At 41.0% G+C, this 24,389-nt stretch overlaps 1 protein-coding gene across 1 annotated transcript in view; it reads right to left on the reverse strand.

The window, feature by feature from the left end:
- Positions 1–293: 293 nt before the first annotated feature.
- The window catches only part of LOC109029716 (knirps-related protein), a 29,698-nt gene continuing 5,602 nt past the window's right edge, over positions 294–24,389 (reverse strand). Inside the window, exons 2-3 of the mRNA XM_019040304.2 lie at positions 10,048–10,125; positions 294–3,826 (exon numbers count right to left, since the gene is read on the reverse strand). Coding sequence (XP_018895849.2) covers positions 2,789–3,826; positions 10,048–10,125 — 1,116 coding nt within the window. The 3' untranslated portion in view covers positions 294–2,788. The remainder of the gene's footprint in view (positions 3,827–10,047; positions 10,126–24,389) is intronic.

Here is a 24,389-nt window from a genome sequence, read left to right on the forward strand (position 1 = left end):
GTAGAAGTGAGAATAAAATTTCATAGTGAAAGCATCTAAGGTTATTTTTTAAAATTGCGTTTGGATTTTGTTAAATCCCGCCAAGTTTAATCACTTATTTTCTTCAACCCATAAAGTTGATCTGCACATTTTGTATGTTTTCAATTCTTAGTGCAAATCCTGAAAATTCAACAGAGATACTCAGTTGGATCTTTTTAGTTCTCGCTTTTTATTCCTAACGTATCTCGATTGTAATGCAGAATTTTTCGCAAGAGGTCATAATAGATCAGCGAGGGTAAAGGAAAACATGAATATTTTAACAAAACAAATTTATTTAAAGTAATGCAAAGATCTCATTTGTGAATACACGTAACATACAGAAAGTGCAACCTACCACAAGGGATAATACTTCAAGACTGATAATTTTACGCTCATAATCTTCCTTTTGATTTCAAGCACATAATTTTTGGCAATTGTGTACACCAAGGGCCTTTTTTACGTTTCCAGCGATGCCTTGTATGTTTTTAGAACCAACATTTTTTTACGTAATATTCGGGGAATACAAGATAAATAAGAAGATTTTCAATGAAAAATTCACAGAAGCACTTATTTGGAAAAAAAGTGCAGTGTTAACTCACGTATCATTTTACATTAATTTCAAATGATTTTGCTAATTTTAAGTGATTTCTAAGGAGAAAAATCAACTTTCAATCGCACTAAAAAAATATCATGGGAGGACACAAAAATTGATAATAATATTTAAGTATATTCACGTACGATGTGGTTACAAATACTTGTAGGTATCCCGTAATACAGATATTTAATCACAGTTAAGACATTATTTTCAATGATTTGGTCCAAATAGGTACACGAAAAACTAATTGATCATTTCATCAAAACTAAGGAGATTGAAAAAAATGGAACACTTTCATAAACGTTAATCTGAACTTCCCTATGTCATTTTTGCAGAAATATCAAAAGTAAGGCGGGTCACACACATATTTAATACTCATGGCAATGGCATTATTCACAATTTTTGACTACATCTAGAAACTAATTGACATTTCAGATGAATAAAAAGAAATCGAAGTAACTTCGGATGACACATTTCAACATCGTCTCAGCAACCATTTTTTGCATCTAAATCATTTGGTTTATTTATTTGGACGAATCTAAGTATATAAAATACGTTCTTTTAGCAAATACTTTTATACGTGCTTTTGCAACTTTCTGTATCGTAACTTTAACTATCAAGAATCATATTTTACCCAATTGCACTAAATAAACTTTCAATTTAATAACTAAAATAATTCTAACTTGTGGTTTGACTAGTTACCTGTGCTTTTTCCAAAGCCTTGGGGCCAAATTTTGTCGAAAAAATTGGACTACCTACAATATATACAATTACAATGTAAATATGCTTAAGACGGATCACGAACTATCTAGAGTCCGCCTCAGCGCCTCTGATTGGCCGGTGGTGCTGTTTTGACTCGCAAACGTATACATGCTAAACTTCGGTGAAGTATCATCGATAAAATTCGGCCCCATGGTTTATATTAAAAACATAATATTTTATATACATATTTACAATTACAATATACTTTAATTAAATATATTGGATCATTGTCATGATCTGTCATTCAGACTCAAACCAAATTTATAGCAAACCATGATAGGTGGTCATTCATATTATTCTAATAAAATACTTTTAATTTAATTGATTTTCATCAGAAATGAACATGGACGACTTTTAGACTTTTACAATTCAAGAAATGATTATTTGTACAAGTCCTCGAAGTGTGTCTAGCACTTCTTTAAATAACATTCTCAAGTAGTAAACGAGATCAAAAAAGAACGTACTTCATGCATTTTTAATCTACGTTATAGATATACACTAACTCACTAGAAGGTAAGTCACTTTCACTAGTTTAAATACAACGCTCCATGAAAAATTGAATTTACGAGGAATTAAAAATAAATTCGTCTCCGACCTGTAAATGCATTGGAAAATGCCAAGTGTACCTTAAACTATCTATTCAAGTAGTTAACATTTTTTTACTTTCTACTTCGTATCGCATACTTGATGCAGTAAAAGATGCAGTAAGCGCTTAATTAGTCACTCATATGGAAAAATTGACACAAAATAAGAAAATGAAAAGGACAGAACAGAAGATAAAAGAATATTTCAACGTTTCTCCTCGAAAGGAGCTTACAAATCGTCACTAAGAGGATATTGTTTTAAACAATTCCAAGGAATGATTGCTTACAAATGACTAACCAGTAGAATCATCTACTGAGAATCAACTTTTTGTATACAATTTCTAACTATACAACAAGGATTGAACTGGGCATAGAACGCGTAGAAATAAAAATTTTGTACAGATTTGACTTCAATTTGATTTTGGTTCGATGCAGTTGATGGTGTTAATTATTTTAAGGCTGAAGCCTTATGGTTCTTGATTTGTAAAGTAGGGGAAATCTTAAAACTTCAGTTACCAGAGGCGGATCCAGCAAGTTGGCAACATCGGATTTCCTCTATTTAAACCTATGTTTGATAATCGATTCTTGTCGAAGCACCTGACCCCTCCAAGAATCGATACATTTCCATAGGTTCAAATGGGGAAAAGAAACAATGTTGCCAATTTGCTGGATTCGCCAATGTGAGTTGCACTTTTGGTAAAAGCTCCAGTTTGTGTTTTGAAAGTAAGCATAAATTGAGCAAAACTTCAACGTTAGTATCAGTAAAAACTCGTCCATTTCCACCGGTGACAACAGCGTACTTTTCAGCGAGAAGTCCAAGAACTCGTTCTCATGATCGAACGGTGAGGTCGAGCGGGTGCTTTTTCTCGTTGTTGTTCAAATTGTCGTCATCGACAAACTCATCGACATTGATATCGCTCTGCGGGCTCGGCACGGAGCCTTGCCTAAAACTAGCGACCGACCCGCAGTCGGAGCCGCTACGGCTGCCACCACGGTTCGTCGTCAGGTCGATGGGCTGCTCCTGGTGGTAGTCAACAAGCGTGGCAGACGTGTCCTCATCTTGGTCCATCTCCTCGACATCCAGTTCCGTGGAGATCCTCCTCTTCGTATACACACTCTTAGGATCCGTGACTTCATGCCTTTCCCGCTTCCTCTTACTCTCGTCTGGTTCTGCGTCGAAGGTGGGTTTGAAGGGGGAGGAGTTGGAGTGGGAGAAGAAGGGCGGTGGGAAATGGATGAGGTTGATGTTGGGGTGGCTGGCGAAGGATGCCGGGTAGAAAGACGGGAAAATAGGGAAACCAAGCTCGGGGACTCTACTAGGGAGGGTGGCCTTGGTGACGGGCGAGATGAGGCTCCGCCTGAACTTGTAGTCCGTCGTCTCCGCCGACGAATCGGAGGCGTGTGAGTCGGGTGAGCTCATCGACGGCGAGGACCCGGAAGTGAGGGAGGCGTTCTTGTACTCGTCCAGGCCGAGCATGGATTCCTCCCTGGTGAAGCGGTGCATCGCCGCCGCGGCCAGGTGCATGTGGAGCCGTGGGTCCAGCATGTTCTGCTGGAACATGCTCGAGGACAGGAGTTGCTTCCGGTCTGGCTCCTCCACCGCGGTGTCGCCTTTGCTGATTGTGTTGTTGTTATTGTTGTTGTTGCTCATGCTCTGCTGCTGCTGCTCCTGGAGGAGGCAGTGGATCTTGAACCAGTTGGATCTGCGCCCGTAGCGGGAGCCGCTCTTGCTCATGCCGACGGACATGCACTTGCGCAGCCGGCAGGCCTTGCAGGAGGTCCGGTTCTTCTTGTTGATGACGCAGCCTCCGTTGTTCTTGCATTCTGAGATGGCGTTTAGGTTGTTGTACGAGCGACCGAAGAACGACTGAAACACACAAAAAAACACACCTCGTTAGATAACTATGTCAGCATAATCTTATCCTATGATATAAAATCATTAGATTAACGTGTGATGTATAACGCCTGAAGCGTGAAGAACTTCAGAGAGTTGATTCGCAAAGTGGTCAGAGGCCGAAATTCAGAGAATTGATTAGCAAAGTGGTCAGAGGGCGCACTTCCGAGATTTAACTCGTGTAAAGTTCATCAGCGTGACGTATAAAATAGATCCTTACGATTGATTTCGGTGATTTTTCACCCCAAAAAATAAAACATACAATATATATTATGTTGCAAAGTTTGCCTACCCCTATTTAGGACCCCAAACTGTAAAAAAAACTATAACGTTTATCGTTGAAATAGACCTTCCGCGAGATCACTCTAAACTGGGACATTAAAGCTCCAAACCAGTGGCGTGGTGTGAATGGTCGATTATCGATATTTCTCCATTTAAAGCTATGGTAAAGAATCGATTATCAAGGTGTTCGCTGCAAACACGCTGTTTATCGATCCTTTTCCATAAGTTTGAATGACAGATCAATCGATAGATCGCAAAGCACGCCACGCCACTGCTCCAAACGTAGACGATCCTATGGAAATAGGAAATGACTAAGAGTGCGACTCCTAACGTCCGTGAAATCCGTTCCAAGTGTTTGTCGTGTTTATAGTGTGCCATGATTTAGTTCACGGAAAGACTCTCAAGATGTGGACATCTTTTTAATGATCCAGAGACCAGTTGGGTCAACCGTAAGTCCGAAATAATAATTAGCGCATCATCTCGGAATCGACTAATTTACCGTCTGGCAGAGATCTACTACCGGGAACTTTTTGTCGCTATGTGAATTAATTCTCCCCAGCCCGACGCCGCATCTTCGAACGAATTTGCCAATTCATTTTTGATTCCAACTAATTCCGGACAAAATGCGTCTAGTCGCGACTCCGACACCCGCTGCAGACAGGAATTCAATGCGCGGCGGCGTCTGAGCCCAGGCGCACCGGCTGGGGGCAGCGGCAGATACGCTCCGCTCTATTTCGGGTGTCATTGAAAACCCATGGAGCTCATTAGGTGCTTGGCTCAACTACCGCCGCCTGGTTTCCCAACCGTCCGGACTTTTCAGGTTCATTAACAATTTTTCCTCCGCTGCGCTGCTTGCGCCGTCGCCGTGCCCGGCAATACGTTTTTTGCCCTGCCTCGGAAAGCCTCGAGATAATCGTGCATCCGGTTCACCTGTTGTGGCAATATCATCAACGATATGCCTGCGCGCCGACACAACTGTTTCCATCGGAAGCGAGCATGCAGGGAAAGAAATTCTTTAAGATTTTGAAAAAATAGAAATTAAAACAACAGATCGTCAACAGGCCGAAGCATCACAAGAGCAATGCGACGTTTCAAAATTTCCGCAGCCATTTTATTTCTTAAAGGAGAAATTGTTCAACAAAACTATCCGAAAATTTCACTGAATTTTCTTTGTGCTGCCGATGAAATTCAGGAAAATTTTCGAACAGATTCGACCAACAATTTCTCTGTAAAAAAATAAAATAGCGGCGGAAATTTTGAAACGTCGCATGGCGCTTGGGAGAGTATTGCTGGAAACTGATGGATTAATATTGAATGTCGTCACCTTTCATTTGTGTTGAATAAAGTAAACAAAATGTCATTACATGTTTGTATTATGAAGCGATGCTATGACACTGAGCTTACTTTTCTATCCCCGCGTTGAAGTCCCCGCGAAAACAATTCCCGAGAGTAGACATTGAGTTCAGCGTTGCTGAAACATTTAGTGTACACTTTTTAGAGCGAAAAATGTTCAGGAGTTCCAGACTCCCCGTTGTGTGATTCATTTTTTTCTCGAAACTTTAAAAGCGAAAAGCGTTACGCACTGCCTTAATTTATAACTTGTCTAGAGGCCCTCATCCTAGAGCTGCTTATCTCTTTGGTCATGAGTTATCATTAAGCGAATTTCAGCGTTGACTTCCGAAAATAACTTTTACTCGATAAGGAAGATAATAATATAGGGTATTTGAAGTACAGAGCGATCCATAAACCCTCGTAACTTTTAAAAAAAATTCAGATAGACCCGACATTTTTCGAGTGCTTCTAGATCAAAGGAAGTGACTTTTGTAGCCTCCCCTCTCAAAAAAATAAGTAAATAAAAAAAAAGTGAAGGGGATCTTCTTAGAAAGAGGCAAGAACTCTGGTTTAGGATGAGACTTTTGGATCGCCCAATATACCGTCTCGGAGCGCATCGTCCGGAGAGGGGTCTGGCGGTAGAGGGTCTTGAGTTAGTAGCCGGAAAGTATTGCAATCAGGACGGCGCGCCCGAATTGACTTATGATGAAACTTTGAGAATGGCTAATCACTGGTATCAATGTCAAATATTTTAATTGGGAACAAAATTGTTCAATCAACTTTGACCCGGGCAAGGAGTTATGCCGGCCGGCACCGGCTCGCGACGGATTTTTCGCGCACCGTTGAGCTCCAGTGCACCACTGCCTTCTATTTCCAGCGCCTGCCACGTTTTCTGACCTAGAGACACAGCAGCCGATAATCCAACTCTTTCATCGACCATAAACCCGCGAGCATTGATCTTCAGAGCTGACAAATACATCGCTGCGCTCAATCAGAGTTCGAACCGTTTTGTCAGGATTGGGTCACCTGCGCAAGTATTGAGACCGTACTCATGGCCGCTCTTTAATGCATTTTTTGGTTTTTTAAAATTGAATTACTTTACTATGACATGACGTTGCAAATTCCTATCGATGTTTTCTTCCTTGAAAAATGATGCACAAAGTGATGAAATTTTTAGGAAAAAATTTGGGACTTCATGTTTTTACAAACAGCATAGATATGTGTCCCTCAAAGCCGAGACCTAAAATAATTCATTTCGTAGAGGGTTAAACTGATCCCCTCAAGGAAGCCCCGTTTGGTTTACAGTGTGATTACGAGGGTTAAAGAGGTCCTTAATACAGCATCATAAAAAGGACAATTTTAAAATATCTTAAGCAAAATTTTCAACTTTGGGGAAAAGGCCCCTGCAAGAAATTACAATGCTTTGCCTCAAAAAAATATTTAAAAAAAGCAGAAGAAGGAAAAAAAATTGCAGTGTTTTTTCTGCACTTTTTGTAAAAGGCAAAATATTGAAATCCATCGTAAGGGCCTCACGAAGTTTAGTGTTGAATTTTGCTTGAGATTAGTTAAAATTTTCCTCGTTATTGTGCTTCGTTGAGGGTCTTCGAACCTCCCATTTGTGGCTTCTAGAGAGGAGGAGTTGCTCAAAGAACGACTACGGGTACGATCTCAAGACTACGATCCATAGATTTGTGTTTCAGACAGTCTGTGGTTCTGCATTATCTCATTTTCCTTCTTGAGGGGTTCACTAAGGGGAAGCTTTAGAGGGGGTGCGTGATTGTCTGACGGTGGTTGTTCCGTACAAGGAGAGAACAGCTGGTTAAAAAGTCGGCCCAAATGCCTTACGTAATATTTGACCGTCCTTTTTTGCGTAACTGCGTCTCGACAATTGAATTGATGCGATCAATCCGGATTGCCGTTGTTATAGAGGTAAGTGGATCAAGTTCAATGTGCGAGCCCGGGAAAAATTGAAGTCCTTGTCATCCTCTGAAATGAGATTCGGAAATTCACACATAAAATCGAAATAATGGAAAGTGAAGGTTAGCGCGTGCGTGCTCGCGCGCCTCCGTGCCGCCGGTCGCAGGTTCATGTGCATGCGAACTCGGGAACAATGCCTGGGTCCGATGCGCCACGCGCGCCAACTGCATAGCTCCGCTTTAGAGACGGCCGCGCGCGCCGCGCTCCGCCAAGCTCGTCGCTCGTCGCGCAGTGCTCCTTCCCCAGAAATATTCCACGAAACGCATACAAAAAAATGGAAAATATTCCCGTCAGGCTAACAGATCAACGTATAATTTGTAATCGTGAAATTCTACGAGAAAGATTTCCATGAATTTCCCAACTTCGTAAAATAATTAGAAAAATTGCAGATATTCTTGAGATATCTCCGAAAATGTTATAAATTTATGAAACGGCTCTGCACATTTTTTAAATTGAAATATATCCGAAAACATTCAAGATTTTTGAAATTTATCCGAAAACATTCAAAATTTATAAAATGTTCCGGGAAATTTCGAAATATGTGAAATATTTATGTATCTCCGAAAAATACAAAATATGATAAAAAATAATATGTTTGAAACCGTCAATTTTCAGCTAACGCATGAGAATCATCAAAATCTGTCTATATTGTCATAGGGCGTGATACATTCTCACTTTTATCACTCGTATCTCACCTATAAGCCAAAAAATGTGAATTCAGAGTTAATCATAAAAGAGCTGTTTTTTTTGCATCGTCGGGAGGTTTTAGTGCGGATTGCATCCTCATCCCTGAAAGCTACATTTCATATTTTTCAAAAAATTTCAGTACCTTACAGTCGTCTAAAATGAGCGTCTCTCAATCCACGCATTGTTATGACCGTGAATCTTTGAGCCGAAATTATATTTGAAGTTGGTGACTATCTTTCTTACTTTGCGTTAAAGTCTCCGGCGATTAGGATTTAATAGTGGTTTGCAGGAGGTTCCGTGTTTTTGAAATTGTCTCAATTTAAAATGACTTTTATTTTGTTCCTCCTAGTTGTATAGTAAAATTTGTGAAAACGCTTCATACTTAATAAAGCTACAACTTTATCTTGAATTTTTAGGTGGACCTTTAGTTATTCAGGAACCTACGGTTTTAGCAAACCTTTCAAGAGAAAGCTCAACAAGGGTGAAACGATAGCTTTGATTTTATTCAAATAAAAAATAGAAAATAAATAGAATATTTTTTGCTTCATTTGGGTCAGTTTCGTAAAATCGCCTTTTAGGACGACGCCTTGCCAATTCTTCATGCTTCATTTGCCTCCGTTTTCCTGAAAATTTTGATTCTCAAGTCTTCGCAGCTGGGTTCGCGGTTCTTCATGGGTATTTAAATGAACGGAAGGGTTTTCTAAGGTTAAAGGACAATAGAATTTGTGGCACAAGTAAAAAGGTAAGTTCATATGTTGCGAATTATTCACTCTCATGCCCACTGAGCGGCTCAGGCTGGCATGGCACTTGGACGCCTAGCTTGAGAGAACATTAATCCATATTAATTATTCGTCAAGAGCGGCGAAGCGTTTCTTCAAATCGTCGTGGATGAAGTAATGGAGTAAACTGTTTTGTAATGGAAAAACATTTAAAAATACACGAGTTGTTTTGTAAAAGGACCTTCAAGGAAGATGACCATCCAGTTCACTGGGTCGGAAGTTGGGAGAGCTTTCCTGCCTTGGCTCACTTGGATTCTCAGCCCGCAACTTACAGTTCCACCGGTGCCCCCTCTAAATCCTCTCTCTCCCCCCGTCTTTCTCTCTCCCTTGCCTCCCTCTGTTTATCTTTCTCTAGCACTTGTCGTCTTCTCTCTTCCCTCGCTCTGACCCACCCGCACTCTCTGTCTCTTGCAATTTAAACTCTCACAATCCGTATCATCACCAAGTTTATTGCTCGCACGAATTATGAAGTAATAGCTCAATGGTAAACATAGTCTCTTTAACCTTCACTCGAGCAATTCAGTTGCAGATTATTTGGTCGTGAATTTATTATTTTTCTTTCCTCTGCGGTAGTAACAGAGACTGGCTTCCTACCCAGTCTTGCGGTTAGCTGTTGACATAACCGTAAATCTTAATTCAGTTGGTCCCCGAGTGCTTAACTGCATCAGCAATCAAAATAATTAAAAATTTGAGTGCTGTGAAGGAGGGCAATAATGAGATAATTTTCAATTTTATTCCAAGGGTCATCAGTCAGATTAAGCGCCGCTACTGCAAATGCTTCTAACTGAAACTTTAACTATTTATCTTTCCATCCCTCGCAAAATTAGCACGATCTTGACAGAAATTGAGCTGTCGTTGTGGTGAGAAATCGAATTTTTCAAGTCATCTCTGCAACCATGGAAAAACGTTATGTTTCTTCGCCTACAAAACGATAAAATGAGGAGAATATTGAGTTTTTTTTCTCGGTTTCTTATGAATAATAAACATTCTCTCTGTATGCGTTTGCAGTGTGTTTTGTGCCGTCGTAATGCGATTCTATTTATTCTCGGTGGTGAAGGTTTTGAAAAAAATCACGCAAACTGTCACCTGTACATGTAAGTTAAAACCATTAAGAAGCGTATGAAAATCACGACTCACCTTGCAACCCTCACAAGTGAAAGCGCCAAAATGAAATCCTGCAGCCGGCTCGCCACACACCTTACATTGTTGGTTCATCTGAAATCAAAAAATGAAAATACTTAGCGACTTAGCACCCCAAAATTGTAACCCTTAAGCTACTATAATAATATTAATAAAAGGGTAATATAAAGTGTCAATATCGAATGACCTTGATCAATATCCGGCCCTACTTAACTCTTACTTATTTGGTGCGTATAGGTAAAAGTACACAGTTTTTACGTAGGCTCTGAATAACTTAAGATCCTCGAATTTTGTTTAAAATAACGACTAGAGAACTTACAATCAAACTAAAAGGAAATATTTATACCGAAAAATATTATTTATGGATTTAAAAGGGGGGGGGGGGGCTATGTAAGTTGAACTTGACCGTACTCTCTCCTCGTATAAGGCAAACCTCTCCTAGGGCAAACTTAGACCTTCCCGCCTCCCTCCTAAAGTAGCTTACGTAAGCGCGCGTAAGCGTAGCGTGTTTTACATTGGACTGGTTGTAATTGATCGTTTTGTTTAGAAACTATTTTTGACCTGTAAAACACCGCAAAATTTCCATTGAGGAAAGATTGAGAATTTGCAAAAATAATCACTGCGGACTATAGTAAATCTTTATACAGGCAAAAGAGAAAAAAATAAAGTGTGACTAAAAAGAACACGATGTGACAAATTAAAGAAAAATAAATAAATAAATAAAAATAATCCTACTGCGGCTAAAAACGTTTTTCGCGACGTTCGCAAATCATCCATCTTCTACGGGCACCCACCGCCGTGCTTCGACCTTCTCTCCTCCCTACCATCCAACCCTCGTGGATATCCGCGACGCGGAGTGGAGTTGCCTTATCAGAGAGGAATAGCTCCAAATTTAAGCCGAGATCCGATTTCGAGGAAAGAGGCTGACAACAGCGGTGCTTAGACAACCGCAACGCCCGCCGCCGCTGCAATAGTGGCGACACACACCACTGACCTTAGACAATTACTCCATTCATGACCTTTTTATTCCAATTCTTATTCGTGTATGAGAACTCTCCTTTTCTTCTCTAATTGATATTACACATTCCCATGCATAATGTTCACAACACGTGAGCTAGAGCATTTCACGAGCGGCCCGTCATGCTGCTTTTGAGTTCACAGTTTTACATCTGGTAGAACGATTTACGGGGATCCTGCTCTTGTTTTTGACGTTTGGATTTTAAAAGAAAACGGATATTCTTAAATATCTTCTTGAATAATTTATTGGTGGCAATCTTTTTCGAAGAACCGTAGGAGACCGTCCTTAAATTACGTAACGCACTTTTTTTGCATTGTTTACCCCTATCTTCCCCTGTAACTCTTTTGCAACGGTGGTCCCTATCCTTTTACAAGTAAAAACAAAATAACGTAACACTCCTTTCAACCCTCCCTCCTGGCACGTTGCGTAATTTAGGGACGGTCCCTAGTCAGGAATTTTTCATGGCGCGGGGAGGGGTTTTATGGTTTAAAATTCCTCGGGAGGGAAGTCATAGATTAAAATTTTGTCAAAATCACGATAAATGACGTTTATGGAAGTTTATGCCTGTCATACGGAGGAGGGCGGTAAGACATCATGGAGCCCCCCCCCCCCCCCCCCCGATGGCTACGCCAATGACAAGCACGAGACAGGTGTCAATGTTTGACTTTTTGATAGTTCAACCACATTCTATTGAGCTGATCAGAAATCTACCATTTGGTTTTGCACCCCTCTCTGTGTTTTATCGAGGGAAAACTTTTTTTTCGTAAATAAGTATTTGTAACATCGCAGTCCGACGAACTTTTTAATGCGCGACCATCTTTAATCGGTTCATCAGAGCGCGCATTTAATTTTTTTCTTCCTGTCTTTCTTATTCATAGTCTGCGCGCTTCTGTGCATGTACTTAATTCTTGAAAGATAATAAGATCATTCCCTCGAAACGAGACCAAAGTTCGAGACTTGAAAAAACGTGCCACTGAAAAGGCGACTCGTGCTGGGTCAACAGCTCAGGTTAGCTCCCACTATAACAAAATTTGAAAGGAAAGGCTAGAGCATCACGGTTTTGTGGGAGTGTCTCTCTTTCTCTGTCTTTTTCTTTTTCTTCAAAGGGGAAAACTACGACACCGTTAATTGCCCCAATAAGCACTCCCTCACAGGTGGTAATAACCCCACCGACCAACACTTTCACCCGTGAACCTCTCCCTTTGATGACACGGACAAGACGCTGCAAAATTTGGCCGAAAGCCCTTAAGTTTCCCGCGCGTTTAAACAAAAAGTACACAAATCCATAGGGCTACCATTGATGTTACGCTTTTTTGTCGCAAAACGATAAATGCCCACGAAAATCACCAGTGACTAGTCACAGGGTGCTGTTTTATTGGTGGGTATAAGAGTACTGTCTTCCCGCCGAAAGTGCATTATTGCCGCCATAAGCTCCCAAGAATGAAAAGCCTGCGTCCTGTAGACCACTTACACGATTAAAACATCCACGGGATGTTCGGGCGCCCCATATTTGATGGTGGTAAACGCTCACCGTGTATTGTTCCTTCTCGCCCACAAATTTATGACGTTCGCCCCGCCACCAATAAAATTGCAAAATTAGATCCTCGGATCGTGAGTCCGTCCTTAAAGCCAGGCCGGAGTCCTCCTTTTTTCGGTTGAGACTCATTTATCATCGATCGATTAATTGAAGCAAAGTTAGGAGCGTCAAGTTTCGGGAACGGACCACATATCGCGAGCGATACCCGAATCAGTGGTGGCCAGACGTGCTGGCTTTGAGGTCGGGGTGTCTTGAAGATGCGGAGCGATGATTTTAATTTCCGACCGAGTTGAAAATTATGTGACCAGCTTTTTGAATTAATTTATTAAGCCGAAATGGTTCGAACTTTTATTGGAACAAGGACCTCACACGAATATTTTATGAAATTAATCCTCAATTTGTCAATGTTCTCCTCGATGTTTCTCAAGGCCATCCAGAGTTTTCAAAATGCTGAAGATTAGGATACAAATTAGATAATTGAGTTAACTACATTTGCGGTATGGAACTAATTCTAGATTTTTTTTAGGAACTAGGTATGTGCTATGGTGCTGTCAATGTTTCTATGCAGAAAAGTCCTCCTTATCCATATTTATTTTCCTCTTTACCTCCCGCTTTTTTCTCTTCTTGATTATCTCTTTTTTTCTCGTTTTTATATAATTCTTATCCCTATTATTTGCTCTCCGTCTCTTCCTCTCCCTCTGCTTCCTAATGCTTCCCTCTTTCTTCTTTTCAAATTTTCTTCTTCGTCTCCTTTATTCCTTTCCCTTCTATATATTCTTCTTCTCTTCATTCTCTTTGTTCTCCATCCTCCTCCTCGAATTCCGCTTCATTTCCTTCTTTCTCTTCATTTTCTTCTTCTCCCTCCTCTCTCACTTCGATTTTTTCAATGCAGATAGGTTTTATTGACAAGAAATAAGAGAAAAATAGTGATGCCATATTGAAAAATGTAGTCCAAATGGTATGCTTTACTTATATTCAGAAAAATCGTTCAACTCTTTTACATCAGGTCCTGGAAGCAGAATCTACGCTAGAGGTTACGAAAATCCTTTCAAGAATTCTCACATAACTTGAAAGGGCGTTATCAATTGTTTGACCACCCCTGATTCGAACAAAGCATGTACTTCAGTCCACGAAAAACATTTATAGACGTCAATAAAAATAGAAGAACGGAGCCAAAACAGACGGTGGAAATAATGAGGAGTGGAGAAAATAGGCAATTATTGTAATAAAATCCTAAGTCGCATGGAACTTGATTCAGTTTGGCAAGTGCCTCGTTTTCGTGTGAGTGCTGTGTGTATTTGTGGTGTGTTAGCACTGCCATAAACAAGCGGTGAACTATTCTACAATAAATAGGGTCAGAAAGAGGCCTGGTTTTCCAGTTTCGACGTTGCCAGCAAAACCTCCATGACCGATGTTCATACCAAACCTCTCAGCTCTTCTTGACAAGTATTGCAGGAATAAAATCAGAGAAAAGCTTTGGCTCATCGATCTACAAACGTACCGATAACTCGATATAGATCTATTGAACGTATCGATGGCTAAAGTCGTCAAATCCTACCGTTTTCATTTTGCAATCGTTCGTATCGATATTAATTATTAATTGAAAACTATGCTTTTGACTCTGTGCCAAGACTTTGGAATAAATGATTTTTGGCAGGAGCTTTCCTAAATGACTTATTTATAGACTGAAATTTTCAATTTCCCCAAAATAATCCACCGAAAGGTTTTCGAGATATATCGATCGTACCCTAGTTTGTCTATTAGAACCACTCAAATTAATCCGTTGGATCGCTCCATACTCCGTATGTCCTTCTTATCATAGCTTTGTCTTGGGCACTGGTAGACAAAGCGATAGACAATGATGACCTATAGTCATTTTTATGACATGGAGAGATCCTATTGGTGGAAGAGGGTGGTTGCAATGGACAAAGGAGGAAGGTACTAGACTTATTGACGGCAACCCACGAGAGACCTGTGTAGTTAGTCCATCGTTCTCTCCTTTAGCCTATGAGAACCATCGATTTCAACTAATAAGATCGCTCCATACTTGAATCAGTGAGAACGAAAACACACCAACTCGGTAACTCAAGGATGTTCAATTTTAATCGGAGGCAGTCAATTTTCCTGAAGGTCATTGTAGTTAGGGCATCTTGGACCTTTAAAGTGCGTCCTTAAGTATTTGTCCTTCGACACCAAAAATCTTTTTCTTAGACTAACTTCTTCGCCTACCGTGCAGTTTTGTGTGTCTTGATTATTTTCATTTTTTCGAGTCGGTGTGTTTTCGTTCTCACTGATTCACTTCTTATGTCTTCTCTGTCTATGGCTTTGTCCATCAACTTTAACAATCAACCCACAGATTCTATTATTTAATTTTTACTCCGGAGAAAGAATCATCCTCCAGTGAAACGTTGCCGCTCTAGAAGGCCCGGGCCGGGTGATAATTGAGATAATTTTGAGAACGGGAGGCACAGTGGGTGTTCTTCTTGGCAACGACAGGTTTCAAGCCCGATCACCAGTCAAAGGTTGCACTCTCGCGGGGCGGCGCGGCGCGACGCTGGGCCCTCGGCGGACGTAGACGCGGTCGGACTCATCACATAAAAATCTATGTTCCACATTTCGCTTTCAGATAAACATCGGAGTTATTCATGTCATTCGAGAGGAGGATAACGACCCCTCACCTGCTCCGCCGGGGCCCCGGCCGACCCCGGACCCCGGGCCCCAAGCCACCGGGGCCCATCTTCGTACCCGCTCCCATCCCGGCCGTTCGACTTCGGTTCGTCAGGTCTTCGCGCTCGCGAGATGCCGGGTTCCCGGTTTCACTGTTCACCATCCTCGTCTTCACATCCGTCAATGTGGAAAGCGGACATCTTCAATATCTTGATGCCGTATCTCGAACCCAAGCGATTCGGATGATCTAAAAGTTTTGGTTAAATCAATCGTAACCTTAGGTTATACTCCGAGACTTCTTCGGATTAAGAAAGTGTCCCAGGACCGGATTTACCATATAGCACCTAGGGGCCCGCACCGCTATATTTAGTCCCACAATCTTCCTCATCATAAACATTTTTATTATTTCTGACAAAAGTACGCGCATTGGAAAAAGAAAAACACATTGGATCTAGAGTCCAGACTCTTGAAAACATTGGCAAGAAAAAATACTCTTGATTCAATCGGATTTTCGCTTGAATCAAAACGAAATCCGCTTAAATTAAGAGGCTTGGTTCTTGATTTAAGCTTAGATCTGATTGAATCAAGAGTATTTTTTCTTGTCGATGTTTCTGAGAGTCTGGACTCTAGATCCAATGTGTTTTTTTTTCCAGTGGGGAAAAGAAGTGACAAGGGGTATCCCTAAAATTATAGTACTACTCCAATTTTTTGGATGATATGAGCATTTCCAATTGACTGTGGTAGTATCGCAAAATTTGGGTTAATAGTTTAATTTATTGGAGTAGTTCCAAAATTAATTAGAAATGCCCAAATCATCCAACAGCCCCTACTTTTTCCCCCTTTTATTTCTCACAGGTTTCTAGTTAATTCTATAGGATGCCCTCTTCTCTTTTTTACCAAATAATATGCTTGAAAAAAATGCCTTACATTTTGTTTAAGAGAAGTTAAATGAGCCAACATTGCCGTATTCTGTTCGATTGAGCAACAACAACAACATCGAAAATTGAGGAGAAAAATAGTGTAAAGAAAAAATTGTACAACTTTGTGACATTATCTAATGGAAATTTTCGAAATTTATTTTGGCAGATTAGGTTATTGAATCATATTTCCTGCAATCATTGTTCAATTTAGAAACCGAAGATATCCTCATGCTCGTTCACTCAGTGCTTTCTCCTCAAACATGGAATTCACAATATTTCATACACCTGCAAATTCTTCGTTGGATCAAAAAGATGAGACAAAGAGGATGAGTCGCGTCCATTTTTCTGACGCGACGCGCCAACTACAGCGTGATGATACTTTTAGAGTGGAGCAAATTCATCACAGCGGAATCTCAGTGGTTATGATCATATGGGACCAGTGGCGAGGCATGAATGATCGATTATCGATATTTCCCCATTTGAAGCTGTGATAAAAGATCGATTAATAAGGTGTTCGCAGAGAATACCCTGTTAATCGATCGTTTCCCATAGGTTTAAAAGTCAGTTCAATCGATGTATCGCTCGATGCCACGCCACTGTGCGAGACGAATCCTGAGCGGATTAGTTTTCGACACCCACCAGTAATGCGGTTTTGAAGATGAGTTCTCCGTATTCACTTTTTCGGCCACGGATCAAAATCGAGTCGACCGCGTTTCACAGGCTGATAACATAGTCCGGACTGCCCCCCCCCCCTCCCCCGGGGGAAACGTATTCAGGACACACTTCGCATATTTTTTCAGGTATCCGATCTAAGACAATATATTTGAGAGACCTTTCATTGATAATAGATGCTGATCGTCGTTAAATAAAATTAACTAACTAACAAAACAATGTAATCTGGCAAGGCTAACGGTAAGTTCAGAGGTATACGATACTTTTCACCTTAAATGGACTGCATTTTGCAATTTATACTACAATATTTGGCTCAGTTTAGAAACAACGTATGTGCCTTTAGTTTCGTTATGCACATAGGTGTTTTTACCGATGGGTCAGAAATTGTACTTCCTAATTGCAAAATTAAGTCCAATTGATGATCAACTTGCTGAGCGTAAACTTCGGCTTATGTTGACTGATGGATGCCGAAGTGAGGACTTTTCCAATCGGCGAGTTTTTGCAAATTACGTCAAGATTAGTAAAGAACTATCGAAAAATGCCGCACGAGCATCAATAAAAACAACTTTACCGGAAAAAATTTTCTTCAAATTTTTTAGCAGTTTAATCCAGAGTATCTGAAGGTTCAAGAAGAGACACGCGCATAACTTTACTCAAATATACGTCTTATTTGCAAAAAGTTGACAATGCTCAAATGTTCATACGGCATTTTTCCTTAGCACGGCGGAATAGAAGAATGTTACACAGTGTCCAACAGTCATCAACTGGTCTATACTGATGGGAATTGGTTCGGGATGCAATCGTCCATCAAGGCCTTTGGACACCAAGCTTATAGGATAGATACAAGTGCAGGGACTCTAAATGTCTCTGTTACCCTAGGTCCAAATTTTTGGCCTTGAGCTTGGCGAAACAAAGGAGGCAGATGAGGATTGGCGCAGGTACCCAAACCTGCTACTGTGCTGCGCAAAGCGGGCAGACGAGCAATTCGGATCCGAATCACGAGCACGTAACGCAGCTCCTCCAGGGCGTACCTCGATTTCCACATGAGCCCCAGAAAGCATGGGTTTATATGCAATACAGGGCTCACGTGGAAATAAAGATACGTCCTTACGATGGAGGGGAGTTCGGAGCAGGAGTGAGGGCGGCGATTCGCGTGTCGGCGTCGCGACGCGCGCGCGTCGCAGCGGATTCCGACACGGTCGCGTCATGTCGCGGGGTGGCGGGCACCGCGGCGGAGGGGGGTGGGAGAGCGGGGGTGGTTGAGGGTGACGTGATGGTCAGCGCCACTGTTCGTCCCCACGTCTCCGACCGCGTTTCATATTCACGAAAGCTCTCCGATTTCATATCTGTCGCAGTTCGCCTCGTAATTGACTATTTAACGTCGGCTCTGCCTGATGGAAATAATAAATACCGACCCGAACTCGAGCGGTGAATAAATATATCAACGTCGATACTCGGACTCTGCGAATCTGCTTTTGTTGTTGCCGCTTTTCGGCCGGTGGCCTAATCTTTAAAATATTTGGTCCGCACTGGAAAAAAAAAACACATTGGATCTAGAGTCCAGACTCTTAAAAACATCGACAAGAAAAAATACTCTTGATTCAATCGGATTTTTGCTTAAATCAAGAACCAAGCCTCTTAATTTGAGCACATTCCCTTTTGATTTAAGCAAAAATCTGATTGAATTAAGAGTATTTTTTCTTGTCAATGTTTTCAAGAGTCTGGACTCTAGATCCAATGTGTTTTTCTTTCCAGTGCGGCGGATTCGTTAAATTTATTCTTTAGTGACACTATTTCAAAGAGCTCCTTAACCTGTTTCAATCTCAATGTAACCCATATGGGGTTTCCTAAGGATAGGAGCTGCTCAAGTAACGACTATAGATTTTACCGTATAGCTGATGAAAACTTAATTTATGGACAATGCATAAGGACGACCTTAGCAATGAGCGGACCGCCTTGAAAATAGTCGTTTCTTTTCCTACTCTGGCGTTTGAGTCACTTTGTATACCAGAGGACCGCTCATGTATTACTTGTGCCGCTGAGGGGGAAAGTGGGAGTTTGACTAAGTTTCCACAACTATGATGCACTGGAAAAAAACACATTGGATCCAGAGTCCAGACTCTTGAAAACATTGACAAGAAAAAGGACTCTTAATTCAATCAGATTTAAGTTTAAATCAAAAGGAAATCCGCTCAAATTCTTGAAAAATTGCGCTTCAAATCCGGTTTGGTTCTTGATTTAAGCTTAAATCTGATTGAATCAAGAGTACTTTTTCTCATCGATGTTTTTAAGAGTCTGGACTCTAGATCCAATCTGTTTTTGTTTTTTTTTCAGTGTGGGGGGACGCAAATTAATTGATGAGGGGGTAAAAAGAAAAAATTGAAAAATAGTGCATGCATGGTTGATAGCGGGTCAATGACACAGGAGCAATTTGTAGTGGCAACGACGAAACTTTAAATGCTGAACTAGCGGATGGTCCATGATCGTCGCATTGAAAGATGCAAAGATTTTAAGAATCTCTGGCGCTCTGCTCGCTCATGATAAAACTATCGATTTGGCAATTAAAGTCAAGAACATCCAAAGAACAGAGATGAGACCTAAGCGGGATTCCCATGGGCTCAGGGAATCTCAAAGAAAAACCAGCGTGGAGTTTATGACGCCATTGCGTGAAAAATATCGTGCCTCACGATCGGAACTTGTGATCTTTGACAAAGTAATCAGAAAGCCACATGAGTAGGGCAATACTTTTTTCTACGTAAGCACTCTATCTCTAACCAATGAGAGAGATATTATCAACCAGTCGATTGTACTCGTATTTAATAGAACTGTGCTCTGGTGATTGACTTCCTTGAGATTTCCGACTGATACGATATGTCAAAATGTCATAAACGAAGTTTCATGGCGTTGACAATCGTGATTCTGTACTGCCGTGCTAAGAAAAAACGCCGTATGAACCTTCAGGCGTTGCCAAATTTCATTTGATAAAATACAAATTTCCTGGTAAATTTAAGAATATTTTCATCCCAATTTTTCAGATAATTTAGTTCACAATTTTATCTGAAGATTCTGAAAATCTCAAGGAAAAATATCCTTAACTTCACTGAAAAAAACACTCCGGCCGTGGAAGCCGTACTTACGGGCTATATAGAGATACCGTCCGTGTTCCGGGCTCAGAGGCCGAAAGTTCCGGGCGTAGCACCCGGAGCACTTCGACTGCTCCGGGTGCTACGCTCGGAACTTTCGGCCTCTGAGCCCGGAACACGGACGGTATCTCTATATAGCCCGTAAGTACGGCTTCCACGGCCGGAGTGTTTTTTTCAGTGTTTCCTCAAAAATGCACATTTTATCTAAGGAAATTTGGCAACTCTCGAATGCTCATACGGCGTTCTTCCTTAACACGGCAGTATAGCTGTGGCAATGCGAAGCGTTTAAAAGAAATTTTTAAAGCAACTAGTTTGGCGATAGCGCAACGGAAGCCGAGGCGCCCGATTATAATTCACCTACTGTAAGGACGTCATCCAGATGTCACGTGATAAGACCAGTGACGAGACCAACTATCCATACTTAAAAATAATGCACCGCGGCTACCTGCCCCGATCGGGCAACACGAGAAAAAGACTATGCCGATTTTATTGTCTCTAAAAAATAGTTAGGTAGCTCTATTAATCAATAATTGTATCTTTAAAGGGAAAAATTAGGAATACGCTGCCCTTCAGTCTTCGAAAGCTCTAAAACACACTTCAATTGAAAAAAAAAACCACATTGGATCTAAAGTCAAGACTCTTGAAAACAATGGCAAGAAAAAATACTCTTGATTCAATCGGATTTTTGCTTGAATCAAAACGAAATCCGTTTCAATTAAGAGGCTTGCTCCTTGATTAATCAGCTAGATTCTGATTGAATCATATGTACTTTTTTCTTGTCGATGTTTTTAAGAGTCTGGACTCTAGATACAATGTGTTTTTTTTCCAGTGTTGGGTGACAGAGGAAGTTAAAATCCACTCCTGTGTTTTAGAGTTTATTCTATTGAAAAATTCTTTAAAGATCCTCTCTTAAAAGTAGCTAACCGTATTAGCATCTTTAAAGATGCGATTCTCGTTTACTTATTGTTTCACATTAGGAAAGTGACTGAGAATAGATGGATCTTCATAACATAACACCTATCGTTAAAACTTGCGAGCTCCAATGGTGCACTTCTTTAAGTCATCATGACTCGATAGTACTTCCAAGATACTTATTTTTTGTGTTTGATTAATGGCTTGCAGAAAGACACAGAAAAAAGGTGCTTGACTCAAGCATGAAGATTCTTAAATTCGCTGCCAATAGTTTTTTCATCTTGATTCAAGCTGAATTTCTCTGTGAACAAGATAAATTGCTCGAGCTGAGCAAGTGAGTAGCTTAAACTAAGCAGCATTATTCTTGATTCAAGAGAAAATATTTTTTGGCGGCAAACCTAACTTTTTCTTTTTTTCTGTGGGTATTTTGAACATTTTTGTTTTAGGCAAATGCACGTTTTAGAGCTAAAAGGAGATTACTATTGATTTTTTTGAGTGTTAATTAAGCTGCATTATTCTTGAATCAGGAAAAGATCGTTCTTGGCGGCAAACTTAAGTTATTTGGTTTTTTTTTCTAAACTTTTATTCAGCGTTTTTTTTCAGTGGGTATTTTGAACGTTTTTTTTTCTCTCTTGATGGATAAATGGACGTTCCAGATCTAAAAATAGATTTTAATAGATTCTTTGAGTGCATACAAGAAATTTAAGGTTGGAGTTCTTCGACGAGCTTTGCTTCCTATAGCGACAACCCGTGGATCAACCACCACATGTTTCAAACACCACACCGGAAAAAAAACACATTTGATCTAGAGTCCAGACTCTTAAAAACATCGACAAGAAAAAATACTCTTGATTCAATCAGATTCAAGCTTTAATCAAGAACCAAGCCTCTTAATTTGAGAGGATTTCTTTTTGATTTAAGCTTAAATCTGATTGAATCAAGAATCCTTTTTCTTGTCAATGTTTTCAAGAGTCTGGACTCTAGATCCAATGTGTTTTTTTTCCAGTGCACGTATAAAAAACAAAACAAAACCAAAAAATGGCGAAAAGGGGAAATCTCAAACGTAGCGTGGATGTAGAGGTTGAGCGATGGAATGTCCTGGATATTGATAATGATTTCGCTCTGCTCCTCATCTGGAGCTCGGCGAAACGGACGGCTCGAAGGATCTCGGATCTCACGACCTGGAGATCCTTCCCTGCAGAGGATCAGAGCATCTTCGCCAGCGAGTTATTCATTTGGCGTAGATTTAATGCTGATTCCCCCGATGCCACCGAGCCTCGCTTTACAATGTGAACTATTTAAGATGTTCGATCCGTCGATAAGAGCTCAAAGCGCAACCAGCAGTAGCTCTGCGATTATTCTTCCCATCCCGAGACGCAACCGCTCACTGCTCCATAAGTTTGCGCCAAATACTCGCCGGCAAACTATGCGAAAACAAAACTGAAAAAACTCCCTGGATGGAGAAAACTGTCGCGAACAAGTCCCACGTTGCAACGCTCCCCGCGATATTCGCTAAACGATACAGGCGGAAGCATCTTCGGGTGCTCTGCTTGCAACTCGTCGGCGGACAAATGGAGAAACGATTGCATCTTCCGCGCTTCTGACAACGCTCGACGAGAGCCAACAACCAGCAAACTCGCGGAAAGGTTAAGTTTCGGCTTCGGACTCGTGAAAATAAGCTGCTGGGAGGATACTTTCACAGCGGCGCATTCCATTGTCACATTGTTCTCCGACCAACATTTACGGTGCGGCGGCGGCGGGTAGAATTCTATTTTACCGCGCGACACGTCAAGCCCCCGGCTGCTTCCCTTGTTTCAGCCTCTTTATGTCAATTTGTAATCCCTCTATCATTGGTCTCCCGGCATATTTCACCGCCTTGGCGCCACATTGCACCGAGGACAATTGAGGACATCTTCGGTGAAAAGACTTACACTGCCGTGCGAGGAAAAACGCAGCATGAACATTCGAGAGTTGCCGAATTTCCCTCAGTTTCATCCTCTCTATTCTAATAATATCACTTTTGAGACGCACGATGGACGGGGTGAGGAAGAGGAGTAAGACGGTCGATGGGCTGGGGTGTGGTATGGGAGTTCAAAGTCCGTTAGTGGGAAAGCCCCCGATGCCAATGACTCGCGAAGCGGGTCTTGGGGGCGCGCAGCGCTCCGGGGGTTGGGCCGCGTAGCGGCCAGGGTGCGAAGCCTCCTGGTGACTATTTATTAATATTTTCTCCTGAAATTTTCAGAGAATTTAGATCTGCTGGTGGCGGAAATTCTCTGAAAATTGGAAGGAAAATGGTCACAGATTTTCCTAATATTCTTTCTATCAAAGGAACTTCGGCAATGTCTAAAGGCTGATACGGAGTTCTTCTCGCACGGCATTATTTGGCCATATGCGACTCAGCTTTTAGTCCACTGCTGTCCTATCCGAAAAATCTGCCATACATTTTTCCCGAAATAACCTTTAGATTCTTCCGTATTTTTTTTTTGCGCGATTGATTTGGTTGCAAAATAAAACATTTTTCTGAATAAATGATACGTATAACCGAACGATCTTAGCCGTACCGCCATCCTTAGAGGTCTTTTTGCCGAGGATGTTCTTAGGTATGTGGTTCATTTGTAAGAGCTGTAGGGCAAGTAATAATAATTCACAATGAATACATATGAAATGTAAGAATTGTCTAACTTCCACGGCAATCGGTATTGACCTAAAGAACCGAAGTGATCCATTTTTGTCGCGTATGTAAGGTGTAATGTCCCGAATTTTTCTCGCTGTAAATACTAGTTGTTCAGTAGATATAATAAACTCTCCTTAAAAATAAATATTACATCGGGGGAATTTGGAAACGTCCAAATGTGAATAAGACCTTTTACCTTAGCGCGGTAGCAAAATGCTTGCAAATGTTTAGAGTATTTTAGATCCCGGCAAATGTGCTCCGTGTTCTAAATGAAATTTTCAGTCACTCAGTAATCGGGATTTTTTTGAAGAGGAGCCGAAGGAATAAAAATTAATTTTTTTGCTCTCATGACTTCTGAACGCAGAATTTCAAACACTTTAAATGAGCTTTTTTCTAAATACCATTGCTGGAAATCCGCTATTGATAAATTTAACGCATCGAATGCCTCGTTTGCTTCTAGTACCGACAAGTTTTCATGAAACGGAGGGAAAAAAAGTGGTGGAATTTTTCATCATGGGTTGACCCATTTCAGAAGATAATGTTCAAAATTTTGCTCATATCAATGTGTGAGCATCTTCAGATATTGAATGCTTAAAATAAAATTGACGAGACAGTGATTGATGATGACCAACCACATCCGTGGGTAATCAGTGATGGGTAGTCATCGATCATCGGCATAAGTATCAACGCTGATCACATGCAACGGATCGGAGAATATGGAATAGAACCTGTCAATAAAGCACAGATTGGGTCACATTAATGTATAAATACGAATTGAGTTTCGCATTGGCATAAT

Source organism: Bemisia tabaci, chromosome 2, assembly GCF_918797505.1.
Source record: "Bemisia tabaci chromosome 2, PGI_BMITA_v3".
NCBI lineage: Eukaryota > Metazoa > Arthropoda > Insecta > Hemiptera > Aleyrodidae > Bemisia > Bemisia tabaci.